Source organism: Diaphorina citri, unplaced genomic scaffold, assembly GCF_000475195.1.
Source record: "Diaphorina citri unplaced genomic scaffold, Diaci psyllid genome assembly version 1.1 scaffold1425, whole genome shotgun sequence".
In the NCBI taxonomy this organism is placed as follows: Eukaryota; Metazoa; Arthropoda; class Insecta; order Hemiptera; family Psyllidae; genus Diaphorina; species Diaphorina citri.
In genome coordinates, this window is record NW_007378851.1 from 19,439 (window position 1) to 35,080 (window position 15,642).

General features: G+C 40.1%; 2 protein-coding genes across 4 annotated transcripts in view; one reads left to right on the forward strand and one right to left on the reverse strand.

Moving 5' to 3' along the window:
* LOC103515841 overlaps nt 1–15,642 on the forward strand; it is a 28,552-nt gene that overhangs the window by 3,699 nt on the left and 9,211 nt on the right. The window contains exons 3-9 of the mRNA XM_026828418.1: nt 54–223; nt 450–752; nt 987–1,170; nt 2,379–2,501; nt 2,584–2,769; nt 2,810–2,961; nt 4,602–4,801. Of these exons, the coding sequence (XP_026684219.1) occupies nt 54–223; nt 450–752; nt 987–1,170; nt 2,379–2,501; nt 2,584–2,769; nt 2,810–2,961; nt 4,602–4,801 (1,318 nt within the window). The remainder of the gene's footprint in view (nt 1–53; nt 224–449; nt 753–986; nt 1,171–2,378; nt 2,502–2,583; nt 2,770–2,809; nt 2,962–4,601; nt 4,802–15,642) is intronic.
* On the reverse strand, nt 5,289–15,498 carry LOC103515838 (dormancy-associated protein 2-like). 3 transcript variants are annotated; one of them, XM_026828417.1, is made up of 3 exons: nt 14,721–14,931; nt 13,097–13,250; nt 5,289–5,424 (listed from the first exon to the last, which is right to left on the reverse strand). In XM_026828417.1, exons 1-3 carry the CDS (start codon nt 14,794–14,796, stop codon nt 5,421–5,423), a joined length of 234 nt encoding a protein of 77 aa, XP_026684218.1. In that variant the 5' UTR covers nt 14,797–14,931; the 3' UTR covers nt 5,289–5,420. The 3 variants fall into 3 exon arrangements, with proteins under 3 accessions (XP_026684218.1, XP_008479003.1, XP_008479002.1); XM_008480781.3 differs by lacking the exons at nt 5,289–5,424; nt 14,721–14,931 and adding exons at nt 12,315–12,392; nt 15,296–15,498; XM_008480780.3 differs by lacking the exon at nt 5,289–5,424 and adding an exon at nt 12,315–12,392 and having other exon boundaries at nt 14,721–14,929.

Genomic DNA, 15,642 nt, shown 5'->3' on the forward strand with positions numbered 1-15,642 from the left:
TCATAACTAGAAAAGACAAAATTCAAATCATCACCTACTCTTTTTGTTCACAGATGTTTACATGAGTAACATATTCAATCCAGACAATGGGTTGCCTGCGTTTATCACCAAATATTTTCACGTCAAAACTATTCGGCCCTGTTTTGATTTGATGTTTGGATTGATTCTGAAACTCCTGCTGGAATACAATCGGAGAGTTGTTCAGTATGTGGCTATCATTAAGGTAATCTCCTCTTACTACCTGCCTTGGTGGTTGTTGTAGCAGCAACTTTAGCTTTAGCCAAATGGTGATGGCAGAATAAAGAAAATACCCACACCTACATTATTAAGTATGTATTACTATTTTAATCTTTTATCCTTGACTTATTTATTAATTCTTGTACTTTACCTCCAATCTGAAATGTTTTTGTTTTTTACTTACCTACCTCTTTTTTGATGTCATTCCTCAGGATGTGTGTATGAAGGCCATTCTGTCCGGAGACACAACCGCACAATGCAAGGCCAAATGTTATGCCTGCCTCGAGAAAATAATCACAAGTCTGCCCGGCAATTTTTCTCTCCAATCGGAATTGAACGCTGAGGTTTTGACCAATCAGCTTTTCAACCATTTGGCCATGAGTCGATCCAAGTTACAAACAACGGATGTGCACAGTATCTATACCATTTTTGGGCTGTTGGGCAAAGATTTCTCATCAGAGTTGTGTGCTCCCGATAAGCTGATACGGGCTGTTTGTAATGAATTGAATAGTAAGGTAAGAAATTGAGATATTTTGATCTATATGACCATCCCACTTTGCTTGGTTGGTAGTGCATCTGTTTTGTAAGCGCTAGGTCGCGGGTTCGATTCCCGCCCGGGGGCGAACTTTATTCTGAACGGATAATGTTTGTTCTCAGAACGGGGCACTCCAAATTTTTGCAGTCTGACCTACTGTTAATTCCTGGAAAAAATAAAACGATTCAATACTTGATTTGATTCTTATTTTTAGGAAGTCAAAGCAGGTACTGCTAAAATCAAAATCGTTGAAAGCTGTTTGACAGCCCTGTCTAATCTGCTGTCGAATCCAGAATTCAAATCTCTTGTACTAGCCAATAGTTCTCATCAGAGTAAAATATATTCGGCACTCAAATCAACCCTTGTACCGAACAAACGAGTACATACTGCTTTTAGAGGTAGGTAATATGTTGTAGGTATTCGGGAATTTGGTGAGTGGACAAGTTATATTTTTTTAATAGAACAGAATATAACTTGTTTATCCTGCTGGGATAGGACTGAAAAGTCCCTTTACCCCCGCAGTCTAAACAAGAACAGGCGTGCTACATGCTACATTCAAAATGACTAGGCTCTGCCAGAATGTGTAATTTAAATCTTAGATATTTAATAATCTTGGTTTTCTATAATATTCTAATTTTAGTTATTCTGTGTTTTTATGGATTTATTGACTTTTCTCCCTCAGTGTATCAAAGTGTCATCCAGACATGTTCTCATGATTTGGCTTTTGATGCGGACAACCTTCCTAACCAATCCCTTATCACTTATCGTGCCTACTTACCTCTGTGGCGACACTTGCTAAGCAGAACTGAGACGAAAGCTGTTTGACAGCCCTGTCTAATCTGCTGTCAAATCCAGAATTCAAATCTCTTGTACTAGCCAATAGTTCTCATCGGAGTAAAATATATTCGGCACTCAAATCAACCCTTGTACCGAACAAACGAGTACATACTGCTTTTAGAGGTAGGTAATATGTTGTAGGTACTTTTTTTTCAAGCAAGGTTTGTTATTTATACATTTTAAAGCTATTCTGTACCACATACATAAGATCTTGTTTAGACGGCGGGAGAAAAAGGACTTTTCAGTCTCATTCTGGCAGTATAAACAGGGTAGGTACAATAGGTACATGCTATTCTATTCTTTCTCTCTCTCTGTTTTTTTTTTTTTTTTTTTTTTTTTTTTTTTTTTATAAAGAAAATTTCCCTGAATCGAAGAGACAAGGATGAAGGTGGACAGAATAGGACAAAGTTAGTCGTTCCGAGAACGAACCTTATCTTTTTTAGGATAAAGTTCGCCGCGGGCGGGAATCGAACTCCCGACCTTTCGCTTACAAAGTGGGTTCGATTCCCGCTTAACGCTACCCTCTAAGACTAAGCTAACTAGGATGGCTTAAACCAATTGCTTCCTCCTTTTCTATGTTTAGTTTGTTTTTTTCATGTGTTAATTTTATTGAACATAGTCATTATATTACCATTACAAAGCGAAAGCAGGTTTGATTCCCGCTTATAAAGCGCTACCTTATAAGCTAACTAGCCTGGCTCAAACTAATATTTTATTATTATTAATAATTTTTCACCTTAAATTTTTTATTGCTTCTTTTTTTTCCCAGCATGTCTCAAACTATTCGCGGACCACACAGACGTGTTCTCGTCACTTCTCATTCCGGAGTATGCATTGTGGCATTCTCAACTCAAAGTCATTATATTACCGCTTATAAAGCGCTACCTTATAAGCTAACTAGTCTGGCTCAAACTAATATTTTTATTAATAATAATTTTTCACCTTCTATTTTTTATTGCTTCTTTTTTTTCCAGCATGTCTCAAACTATTCGCGGACCACACAGACGTGTTCTCGTCACTTCTCATTCCGGAGTATGCATTGTGGCATTCTCAACTCACCGAGCTCCTGTCTAATTTTGAGGGAGAGGAAGATAACAGAGCTATTGAGGAAGCATTAGATAAGTTCTACGTACATGTAGCTACGTTTGTGAGCGAGCAAGGTGGAATCCAGAGTGTTGCGATTTATAAGGTAATCTATAGCAAAGGGCTTTAGATATTTCACCGAGCTCCTGTCTAATTTTGAGGGAGAGGAAGATAACAGAGCTATTGAGGAAGCATTAGATAAGTTCTACGTACATGTAGCTACGTTTGTGAGCGAGCAAGGTGGAATCCAGAGTGTTGCGATTTATAAGGTAACCTATAGCAATATTAAAAGTACCTATACCCTGTTCAGATGGATATGAAAGCAAGGAGTCACCGACCCAAAATGAAGGAACCAATCAAAATGCGAGAATTCCTTGCATTGTTGCCATTAAGGTATAGGCCTATTTTTATAAACTCTCTCTTTTAAAAAACACACACAATTCAGTGGGTACTTTATCGAGTAACGACAATAGAATTCCATAGCAAAAGGAAAATTAATATATTTAACATAATTTTTATTTTTTTTTTTCTCAATCAACAATATACATCAAGCCAGCTCCATCAAAAGAATAAGGCTTAACAATCTGCCTTGTTCCTCTTAATCTCAACGAGACAGCTTTCAGGATTGAGAACTCAGTCCTCAACTCAACGTCCTCTTTAGTGAAAGAGGTTCTTAGTAATATTGTGAAATTTTTAAAGAGGCTTTGAACTTCACCTTAAATAATTCATAGCATTTTAGGTAGTCTTACTTTATCATTTAAATTTGCACAAGAATATGTAAAATTTAGACTTCTAGGTTCCCTATTAAAGGTCGGGACACATAACTGCATACCAGCTCCCATGGCATAGTGGTCACTGCGCTCGCCTTGCACGCGGGAGACCCGGGTTCGATTCCCGGCGGGGTCAAGAAATTTGTATCACTACCTATACCCTGTTCAGATGGATATGAGAGCAAGGAGTCATCGACCCAAAATGAAGGAACCAATCAAAATGCGAGAATTCCTTGCATTGTTGCCATTAAGGTAAAGGCCTTTTTTTTCAAGCAAATACTTTCATAATATTTATTGATGAATCAAGCTCAGAACTCATAACATAATAGAACAAAAACAAAAAAGTATGCTTATGATTCTAGCTCATTAATGAAGTAATATTAATTGAAAGCCTATTTTTATAAACTCTCTCTTTTAAAAAACACACAATTCAGTGGGTACTTTATCGAGTAACGACAAAAGAATTCCATAGCAAAAGGAAAATTAATATATTTAACATAATTAGTGAAAGAGATTCTTAGTAATATTGTGAAAATTTTAAAGAGGCTTTGAACTTCACCTTAAATAATTCATAGAAATTTAGGTAGTCTTACTTTATCATTTAAATTTGCACAAGAATATGTAAAATTTAGACTTCTAGTTTACCTATTAAAGGTCGGGACACACATATAACTGCATACAGCTGTAAGTTAATATTGCTTGTGATTTCTATTAAGTCTTAAGCTTCTCAATTCTCGAGCGGAAAGCTCTTTGTGCCCTTGCAATCTTGCATAAAAATCTCGTAATTTTTAATCTCTTGTGGAGCGGAAAGCTCAAACTTTTGAACCTTTTCAAATTTATTTGTGCCTCCTTTAACGAGCGGAATGCTCAATCAAGTGCTTCAAAATTACATAAATTATTTGTGGATCCGAGCCAAAAATCCAGCGGCCTAAACGTCATCATCTTACCAGGAAGTATCCTTTATTCTATATCCTGACTCACTTTCTGGTAAGCCCTATCTTATCAGTTACGAGGTAAGAACCACACTACATTCCATTTCATTTTTGGTTGCGGTTATGTGTCCCGACGCGGGCTCAGTGCGGTTATGTGTTTCGACCTTAATTCTATGCTAATCTGCTAATATTGTTCTACTTTCCCAGTACTTCATGGAATATTTCGAAAAGGAAATGGCCTCCCTGTCGACCCTACGGTCCACCAATGTGTCGGGCCGTAACAAAAACAAGCTCACCATCAAAGGACTATCTCGATTTGTCGAATGCAATGTTGCCGGAAACGATGCTTCGCGACAACATCTGGCAACCATGTTTCACGCGTTCCTGAAAAGAACGCTGTACCTTAGGTAAGTGACCACCATTTTTTTTTTTTTTTTTTTTCCAAGGGGTTTTGATCTATTGACTCTATGTCGTTACTTAAATGTGTTTTGATTGTTTTCTCTCATTTTTCCAGGACCCTGCACTGGTTAAACATTTGTCTCCTGTGTTGGAATCATATCTAGACCAGGTTATACATATGAGTATTAATCAGCAGCTATAGAATACAATGTATTTCTTATTTCCAGGATCCTGCACTGGTTCAACACTTGTCTCCTGTGTTGGAATCATATCTAGACCAGGTTATACATATGAGTATTAATCAGCAGCTATAGAATACAATGTATTTCTTATTTCCAGGATCCTGCACTGGTTCAACACTTGTCTCCTGTGTTGGAATCATATCTAGACCAGGTTATACATATGAGTATTAATCAGCAGCTATAGAATACAATGTATTTCTTATTTCCAGGATCCTGCACTGGTTCAACACTTGTCTCCTGTGTTGGAATCATAAAAATGATACCGTCGGGAATCGAACCCGGGACCTCGGATTGGAGATGCAGGCAGAGGAGGATTCAGCAGCTATCCAAATGTACAGGAGTGAAGAGTGTAGGATGATGGATGGACTGAAGTGATGTGAATCACTTATCTGCAATCAATGAAGAAAGAAATCAGTCTGGCTGGAGGATTTTAAACAAGGAATATTATACCAGTCTGAATTTCCCTTGCTAAAGAATTAACAGAGTTTGAGTGCGAAGGGCATCCACTCGTAAAAGTTGTAGCCAAATCCAAATGTCAGCCCAAAGCAATCACCCTAGCTAGGGCTGATTGAGAGGCTGACGAAAAACGCCGACCCTGTCCGAACACGGGAAAAGGCGAAGAAAAAGAGATTATTATTTAAGCTGTCTGGACTGGAAAACCTTAAATAGATCAGTTGCGCTTGCTTGGGTGATATTGCAAAGTCATAGAGCAGGCAAAATGAGGACCAACGGAATTTTTCTTTTTCTTCTACGACTTCTAGAGCCCGAGATGAATCGATTTAAAAAACACCGGTAAATCGTGAACTTTGACTTCACGGCATACGCTCCCGTAGGCGATGACGTCATAATTTATGACTCCCGCTTCGTTTGTTTGTGTGCAAGCGCATTTTGACGTAAAATCTGACGTCACAACTCTTTGAACTTTTTCATTAGAACGGCAATTAAAAATTGAATTTTCGATCTTTTAAAGTACTTGTTAATGGTTCACAAATAAAAGGGAAATTTGTTGACACAGGGGAGTATCGAACCGATTGCAATACTTTCTCATTACCTTGTATAGGTTCCCTATACGTAAGGGTAATAGAAAGTAAAAATATTGGGTTGTACGGAAAACGAATACTAGATACTTCGTTTTCCTGACTGAACAGTCGGATGACTCTACCAGCCTAGTTAGCTTGCTTGGTAGCGCGTCTGTCTTGTAAGCGCTAGGCCGCGAGTTCGATCCCCTCCCGGGCAGGATTTTATACAATGTTCGTTCTCGGAACGGCTGTCTTTCTCCTATCCTGTCTTCCTTCTCTCTTCGATTTTCGGGACGATAAGACCATAGCAGTTACAGTTCCCTCTGTCAAACCTATATGATTTTACTAGTTGCCCGTGCTTCGCTACGGAAAATCTCGAGATCCGACTCTGATTTGCTAATCCTTTGTTCTTTTCAGTGCTGTTTTTCATTGTTCATGCAGATAATATTAAATTTTCGACCTTTTAAAGATAGTTTTACGTAGGGATCGTCATTCAGCTCACAGTTTTTACCCGAATGCATTAGCCCTTGAAGGACAGTGTGAGATATGTTATCTCAACATTTACCTGACACCACTTCATTCCGTAACTTTTTAGTCCGTCCTTCCTTTATTATTACAATAGTAATAAAAAGGTATAAGGGACGGACTATTGTATTCGCTTCGGTGTCTGAAAGAAAAAAAAAAAAAGAAAAATGGACCTTCACAAAGCTACCGAGTCTTTAATCAAATAATTAATTAATTGATTTTTTTTTCCAGATTATTTTCGAGCTCGGCCTGAACGATTTGGACCTTGCCGAGACTGGCATGTCAGTTCTGACATACTGGGTGTCTCATCTATCACCTCACACCATGGCTGACTTTATCGCCCCACTGCTACCCTGTATGAATCCCTATCTCAAATCTCGGGACTGCGTACGGGACGCTGTGTTCTATAGCGAGACTGACCGGGACATTCTCCTGTCCCGATCCAATACTAGGTAAAAATTGAGCTCACATAGAACTGAAAAGTCCCTTTAGTCCAACAGTAGGCCACTACTATTATTGTGCTCAAATTCTCAATTTATATTGAAGATAAAATTCCATACCTCGACTGGGATTGAACCCACGCCCTCCTGTTTACCAGGCAAGCGTCTTGACCACTACACCACCGAGGAAGGTTCGTTCGCGGAACGGCAGGCTTTCTTCCATCCTGCCTTCCTTCTCTCTTCGATTTCGGGACGATAAGATAAGACCCTAGCAGTTACAGTTCCCTCTATCAAACCAATTCAAAAGAAATCTTAATTTCACAGGTCGAACAAGTTAGCGCACATCAAGAAGAAGAAATACATCGAATCCTACGAGCAAACCTCGCAGCTTCGAAATGTCCAAACCTCCATCGTCTACTTTTTGTCCCTCCTGGATTCGAACCTGGCCTCTCAGATTGTGAGTCGAGAAGGCAACCGCGAGAACCTGAGCGAAGCGTGCAGCCAGAGACTCCTGTTCAATGTGCCGTATGTGACGGCTAAGATTCCTATCTATTTGGGTAAGAATACTAAGTGTGAATTATTAACCGTTTTTATTACTTTCTTTATCCTATAGGAAGGACAGTAATGTAATCGGGTCAAATTTTCGATGGTCAGTTTTTAGTGTCAAAACACGTTTTGAGGTCCCTAGAGCCTAAATCCAAAGTTTCAGCCATTGGTCCGTGTGTGTGTCTGTCTGTCTGTCTGCACAGCACAACTCTCCTCCTGTTGGGAAATAATTCTATTCTATTCTATTCTCTACAGACGTGTTTATGGATAGAATCATCTCCCTTGGTTCCTCATCGAGTAATCGACGCATGCGCGTGTCTGCGTGTGAATTTCTGCACAGCACAACTCTCCTCCTGTTGGGAAATAATTCTATTCTATTCTATTCTCTACAGACGTGTTTATGGATAGAATCATCTCCCTTGGTTCCTCATCGAGTAATCGACGCATGCGCGTGTCTGCGTGTGAATTTCTGCACAGCACAACTCTCCTCCTGTTGGGAAATAATTCTATTCTATTCTATTCTCTACAGACGTGTTTATGGATAGAATCATCTCCCTTGGTTCCTCATCGAGTAATCGACGCATGCGCGTGTCTGCGTGTGAATTTCTGCACAGCACAACTCTCCTCCTGTTGGGAAATAATTCTATTCTATTCTATTCTCTACAGACGTGTTTATGGATAGAATCATCTCCCTTGGTTCCTCATCGAGTAATCGACGCATGCGCGTGTCTGCGTGTGAATTTCTGCATAGCACAACTCTCCTCCTGTTGGGAAATAATAAGCAGGACGGATCCCGGAAGGGGAGCGAACGGGATGAAATGTTTGAGAAGGTAAGAGAAAATATCAAAACTCAAATTCTTTGTGATAAAAAGCAGAACTTTCTAACTTTTTCACAACTTCTGTGGGTATTACAACATTACTAAGTCCCTCCTTTGCAATCAATTTCCATATTTCAATAATCTTTTTACACTGGTAATGCCACCACTGGTCGCTACTCGATTAAAGTAGCTACTCAATTGTCCTCACGAGACTAAATCGAACTCTGGACTTCCGGTGTGCAAGCGTAGTACGTTCGTTTTTCCCCTATGTTAAACACGGTTTTAATTACATAGGTGTAAACTTTACCTCTGAAAATAAGACCTTGTTTAGACTGCGGGAGTAAAGGTTGGTCCAGTGGTAACGCGCTTGCTTGCCATGCAGAAGGTCCCGGGTTCGAATCCCACCATCGACAAAAATTTGTACTCGTTTTAAATGTCCAAACCTCCATCGTCTACTTTTTGTCCCTCCTGGATTCGAACCTGGCCTCTCAGATTGTGAGTCGAGAAGGCAACCGCGAGAACCTGAGCGAAGCGTGCAGCCAGAGACTCCTGTTCAATGTGCCGTATGTTACGGCTAAGATTCCTATCTATTTGGGTAAGAATACTAAGTGTGAATTATTAACCGTTTTTATTACTTTCTTTATCCTATAGGAAGGACAGTAATGTAATCGGGTCAAATTTTCGATGGTCAGTTTTTAGTGTCAAAACACGTTTTGAGGTCCCTAGAGCCTAAATCGTGTCTGTCTGTAAACAAAATGTCTCGGGAACGGTGAGAGCTAGAGACTTGAAATTTGGTATGTAGCCGTCAAATGTGACAAGGATGCGACACAAAACTTTGGTTAAGATCGGTGCAACGGTTGGCGGCATATTGCCGCTTTTTGGCGGTTTTCGGTGTAATTTAACAATATCTGGGGAACGGTACAAACTAGAGACTTGAAATTTGGTTTGTAGTTCACAAATGTGACAAGGATGTAACACAAAACGTTTGGTAGAGATGGTTGCTGCGCTTGGCGGTATTTTGACCGCTTTTGGACAGATTTCGACCGTTTTTTGGCGGTTTTCAGCTATAGCGACAAAACGGTTAGAGATATTGTAAAAGTTAGGGTAAAAGAACACTCAAATAAGCATCATTCAATAGGATAAGGAAAGTCGTGTGATGTTCACACCAGATTGTTGTTTTTATGACTACAATTTTGGAATACTACTGGTTTGATAGCATTCTTTAAATTTCATAGCAATGAAACAACTGCTACATTAGCCTCATGTGGTCTGTGTCGTAGCATGCCCATGACCCATCCCGTAGTATGCCTCTTGCCTCTCATCCTGTTCTATTCTATTTGTTCTCTACAGACGTGTTTATGGATAGAATCATCTCCCTTGGTTCCTCATCGAGTAATCGACGCATGCGCGTGTCTGCGTGTGAATTTCTGCACAGCACAACTCTCCTCCTGTTGGGAAATAATTCTATTCTATTCTATTCTCTACAGACGTGTTTATGGATAGAATCATCTCCCTTGGTTCCTCATCGAGTAATCGACGCATGCGCGTGTCTGCGTGTGAATTTCTGCATAGCACAACTCTCCTCCTGTTGGGAAATAATAAGCAGGACGGATCCCGGAAGGGGAGCGAACGGGATGAAATGTTTGAGAAGGTAAGAGAAAATATCAAAACTCAAATTCTTTGTGATAAAAAGCAGAACTTTCTAACTTTTTCACAACTTCTGTGGGTATTACAACATTACTAAGTCCCTCCTTTGCAATCAATTTCCATATTTCAATAATCTTTTTACACTGGTAATGCCACCACTGGTCGCTACTGGATTAAAGTAGCTACTCAATTGTCCTCACGAGACTAAATCGAACTCTGGACTTCCGGCGTGCAAGCGTAGTACGTTCTTTTTTCCCCCTATGTTAAACACGGTTTTAATTACATAAGTGTAAACTTTACCTCTGAAAATAAGACCTTGTTTAGACTGCGGGAGTAAAGGGACTTCTCAGTCTCATTCTGGCAGTATAAACAAGGTATATTCTATTCTGCTCTTCCATCCAACCCCTAGGATCTGAGTCATTGCCTGAGTAGTTCCCTGAAAAGAGTAGTTCTTTTTTTACAACTCACTCACCCTTCACCCATCTCTACGCAGAGTGTAAATCTATCTTTTTCTTTGTTCCCAGATGTTCCCTGTACTCATCAAGTTGGGCTGTGATAGCGACATTCTTATCCGAAAAAGGACTTCTCAGTCTCATTCTGGCAGTACAAACAAGGTGTATTCTATTCTGCTCTTCCATCCAACCCCTAGGAGTCATTGACTGAGTAGTTCACTGAAAAGAGTAGTTCTTTTTTTTTACAACTCACTCACCCTTCACCCATCTGTACGCAGAGTGTAAATCTATCTTTTTCTTTGTTCCCAGATGTTCCCTGTACTCATCAAGTTGGGCTGTGATAGCGACATTCTTATCCGACAACTATTTGCTGATCTATCAATTCAAATGATGCACTATTACTCTTCTGAAATACAACTGTGCACTAGCCATGCTCAGTTTGTTATAACTACACTTATGGTAAGATTTTTTTTAAGAGGTTTGACAGAGGGAACTGTAACTGCCAGGGTCTCATCGTCCCGAAATCGAAGAGAGAAGAAAGACAGGATAGGAGAAAGCCAGCCGTTCCGAGGACGAACATTATCCCATCAGGATAAAATCCGCCCCGGGCGGGAATCGAACCCGCGACCTAGTGAAAATAAATCACCAATAAATCCAAAATTTTATTGCGGGTTCGATTCTCACACGGGGCGAACTTTATACTTTATTTATTTATTTATTTATTTTGACAGAAAATTCGTCTGAAATGCCCACCCCGGTACTACAGTGCATTTCTTCAGGAACTTTATACTAAACTACCTAAACAGATAAGGTTCGGTCTCGGAATACTCAACTTATTGTTTCATTATAAAATTTCATCCGTAAATGGCTTTTTTAAATTAAATTGATCCCAAGGGCAAGGTAAACCTAGACCCTTGACAAATGGAGTGTGCCTGAATGTATGTGATGTGTTCAAATCCACTCGACCCCTATATCATAGTTCCCATTTTGTCCGCCAGGAGTGCATCACTCAGGATTCGGACACGGAACTTCGTAGCTTTGCTTCTCGCCTTCTTGTTGATCAAGTAAATCTGACTGGTATACCTGAACAGGTCTGCCTGAACAGGACCACCTGATAGTGTGTGGCACGAGTATTTAGCTGGAAACGACATTTGTGACAAGCATTTATGCTCAACACAATTAAAATTCCTTTCCTTTTTCCGGTTCTAGATGATGGTAGTAGCTTTGGTGATGTCATAGTAAATGAGTTGATGACTTCTCTGCTGATATTTTGTCACAAGTTAGATTTGGGAGCCAATTTGAAACGGGTCTCTGTCTCCTGTCCTCCTTAGTTCTTCGCTATCGGGACGATTAGACGTCCGTTGTTACAGTTCCCTTTTATCAAACTATTCTTCTTTTTGAAAGGCTGGACGAAAAAATTCTATATATATTATGCAGACGTCTACTTACCTTTACTCCCAAATCCCAACATGAATGGAGCAGTTGCAAATGGGTAAAAATTATATAAATAAATGGTCGATTCCTATACGTAAAAAGTTGTGAAAAATCCAAATCTGGAGTCAAAACTCCAAAAAAGTAAATTGAAAAGGTCAAAAATTCAATTTTTAATTGCCGTTCTAATGAAAGAGTTCAAAGATGTGTGACGTCAGACTTTACGCAGTTGTTTTTTTCGTCCGCTAGGTAGCGCCAGTATGCAAGCACGCTTGCGGAGGGAGCAGAAAGAAATGTGCAGAAACGTATGCGCACAAACACATTAATGTGTTCCCTGTGAGGGAGCTTTGCTCGGGACATTTGATGTGACGTCATCGAGTACGGGAGCGTATGCCGTGACGTCAAAGTTCAGCTATCCAAATGTACAGGAGTGAAGAGTGTAGGATGATGGATGGACTGAAGTGATGTGAATCACTTATCTGCAATCAATGAAGAAAGAAATCAGTCTGGCTGGAGGATTTTAAACAAGGAATATTATACCAGTCTGAATTTCCCTTGCTAAAGAATTAACAGAGTTTGAGTGCGAAGGGCATCCACTCGTAAAAGTTGTAGCCAAATCCAAATGTCAGCCCAAAGCAATCACCCTAGCTAGGGCTGATTGAGAGGCTGACGAAAAACGCCGACCCTGTCCGAACACGGGAAAAGGCGAAGAAAAAGAGATTATTATTTAAGCTGTCTGGACTGGAAAACCTTAAATAGATCAGTTGCGCTTGCTTGGGTGATATTGCAAAGTCATAGAGCAGGCAAAATGAGGACCAACGGAATTTTTCTTTTTCTTCTACGACTTCTAGAGCCCGAGATGAATCGATTTAAAAAACACCGGTAAATCGTGAACTTTGACTTCACGGCATACGCTCCCGTAGGCGATGACGTCATAATTTATGACTCCCGCTTCGTTTGTTTGTGTGCAAGCGCATTTTGACGTAAAATCTGACGTCACAACTCTTTGAACTTTTTCATTAGAACGGCAATTAAAAATTGAATTTTCGATCTTTTAAAGTTACTTTTTCCGAGTTTTGACCTCAGATTTGGATTTTTCACAACTTTTTACGTAGGAATCGACCTTTTATTAACAATTTTTACCCATTTGCAACTGCTCCATTGTCAGGGAAAAAAATCTCACCCATGGTGTCCTTTGCCGCCCTTGTAGCCGCCCTTGTATCCACCTCCACCTCCTTTGTAGTAGCCACCTCCACCGCCTCCCTTGTAATATCCACCACCTTTTCCCTTGCTTGGATCGGCGGAACGTACTGGCCTCACGTTTTCAGCGGGGTCTCCTGAGAATGTCAAATAGAATCAGTGGATTGGTTAACTGTAGAACTAGCTCAGAATAATAGCAGAAAAGGAAACAATAGGAAAATTGAATAATAGGAAAACATTTTTTTTTAAAGAGGTTTGACAGAGGGAACTGTAACTGCTATGGTCTTATCGTCCCGAAATCGAAGAGAGAAGGAAGACAGGATTGATAAACATGGGTCCGTCAGACTGTCTGATCGGCATAACACATGATGGCTTGATGTGACCTTCTTTCCTTTTTTGAGTGAGTTCCATACGATGCCTTGAGCATAGCAAAAAGCAAACAATGACGCATTTAAAACTCTTCAAATACAAGTTCAAGTTCTACAGCATATGCTTTTTTTTAAGAGGTTTGACAGAGGGAACTGTAACTGCTATGGTCTTATCGTCCCGAAATCGAAGAGAGAAGGAAGACAGGATAGAAGAAAGCCAGCCGTTCCGAGAACGCACATTATCCCAGCAGGATAAAATCCGCCCCGGGCGGGAATCGAACCCGCGGCCTAGCGCTTACAGGGCAGACGCACTACCAACTAAGCTAACTATAGGCTGGCTAGGAAAACAATAAAAGGAAAATTTGTTGTCTCATAAAAAGGACAGTTCTGTGAACTGTAGACCTCTCTCAGATTCTTTTGCCTAAGCTGAGACGTACAATTCACATGTAAGGGCCCCTAACCCTAAAAAAAATGCTTAAAAAACCTGAATAGAATATCATTATATCATATTGCCTTTGAAAATGCATCCAGGTTGAAAATGCAAGTAAATCGGTCCAGTAAATTTTGCTTCAAAGATAGGCCCTAAATTACTGAAATTAGTGACGAAATTTGCTTTGTCCTGCCTCGGTGGTGTAGTGGTCAAGGCGCTCGCCTGGTAAACAGGAGGGCGTGGGTTCAATCCCAGCCGAGGTATGGAATCCTCAATATAATTTGAGAATTTGACCACAATAATAGTAGTAGCCTACTGCTGGAGTAAAGGGACTTTTCAGTCCTATTTAGTGGTCAAGGCGCTCGCCTGGTAAACAGGAGGGCGTGGGTTCAATCCCAGCCGAGGTATGGAATTTTATCCTCAATCCTAATTTGAGAATTTGACCACAATAATAGTAGTAGCCTACTGCTGGAGTAAAGGGACTTTTCAGTCCTATGCGAGAACGACAATAATAGTAGTAGCCTACTGCTGGAGTAAAGGGACTTTTCAGTCCTATGCGAGCAGTATAAATAAGCACTATTATCTGGTTCAGACAAACTGTTTGAAATTTGGAAATTATAATGAGACAAATAGACAAGAAAACTATAAGAAAAATCGTCACTAGTTACAATTCACTTCTTAAAAAGGACTATAATGCAGAGAGATTGCCACCTTTATTTCTACTCTATATTTTTTTGTCACTCCGGGAATTGAACCTGGGACCCCAGGCCGTAATACGCTTATGCCTCGTCGTGGCCAAAAAAACTCACCTTTCACTGGGGTGCCAAACACACTTGCCAAACAGACGATCGCCATCAGGACCAAAACCAAAATGAAGTTCTTCATGGCGAAGAAAATTCTAAACAACTAGAAGAAAATTCTAAACCGAACTCGGAAATTCTTAAACTGAACTCGGTGAAAATTGATTAATAACGTATGTGATGCTGTAGGTTGGAAATATCTTGTAGTCTGAAGATAGGACGCGAGGTCAGGAGCTTTTATAGTGAACCGAATGAGGAAAATGAATAGAATGACTGAATGAACCGGAGTGCCTTTCGCGACTAGTGTTCTCTTATTTAGTACTAGGAAATCCAAATACGAGTATTTTCGCAACGATCCAGCAATTTTTTTCCTCTCCAGCCTTATTTCTGAAACGTTTTTCTTGGCTTTTAGTGTGTAATAGATAAACCCGGGATTTATTTTCCATATCGGGATCCCACATACATTTTTTTTTTTTTTTTTTTTTTTTTTTTTTTTTGCCTATATTTTTTTGTCACTCCGGGAATTGAACCTGGGACCCCAGGCCGTAATACGCTTATGCCTCGTCGGGACCAAAAAAACTCACCTTTCACTGGGGTGCCAAACACACTTGCCAAACAGACGATCGCCATCAGGACCAAAACCAAAATAAAGTTCTTCATGGCGAAGAAAATTCTAAACAACTAGAAGAAAATTCTAAACCTAACTCGGAAATTCTAAACTGAACTCGGTGAAAATTGATTAATAACGTATGTGATGTAGGTTGGAAATATCTTGTAGTCTGAAGATAGGACGCGAGGTCAGGAGCTTTTATAGTGAACCGAATGAGGAAAATGAAGAGAATGCTGCCTTGTAAGCGCTAGGCCGCGATTCCCGCCCGGGGCGGATTTTATCCTGATGGGATAATGTTCGTTCTCCGAATGGCTGGCTTTT

Bases quoted from the DNA above. Each gene is read 5' to 3' on its own strand.
- LOC103515838 (XM_026828417.1), bottom strand. From the start codon at position 14,796: ATGAAGAACTTCATTTTGGTTTTGGTCCTGATGGCGATCGTCTGTTTG. The intron at 13,251-14,720 runs GTGAGTTTTTTT...TGACATTCTCAG, and splicing joins GTTTGGCACCCCAGTGAAAG to GAGACCCCGCTGAAAACGTG.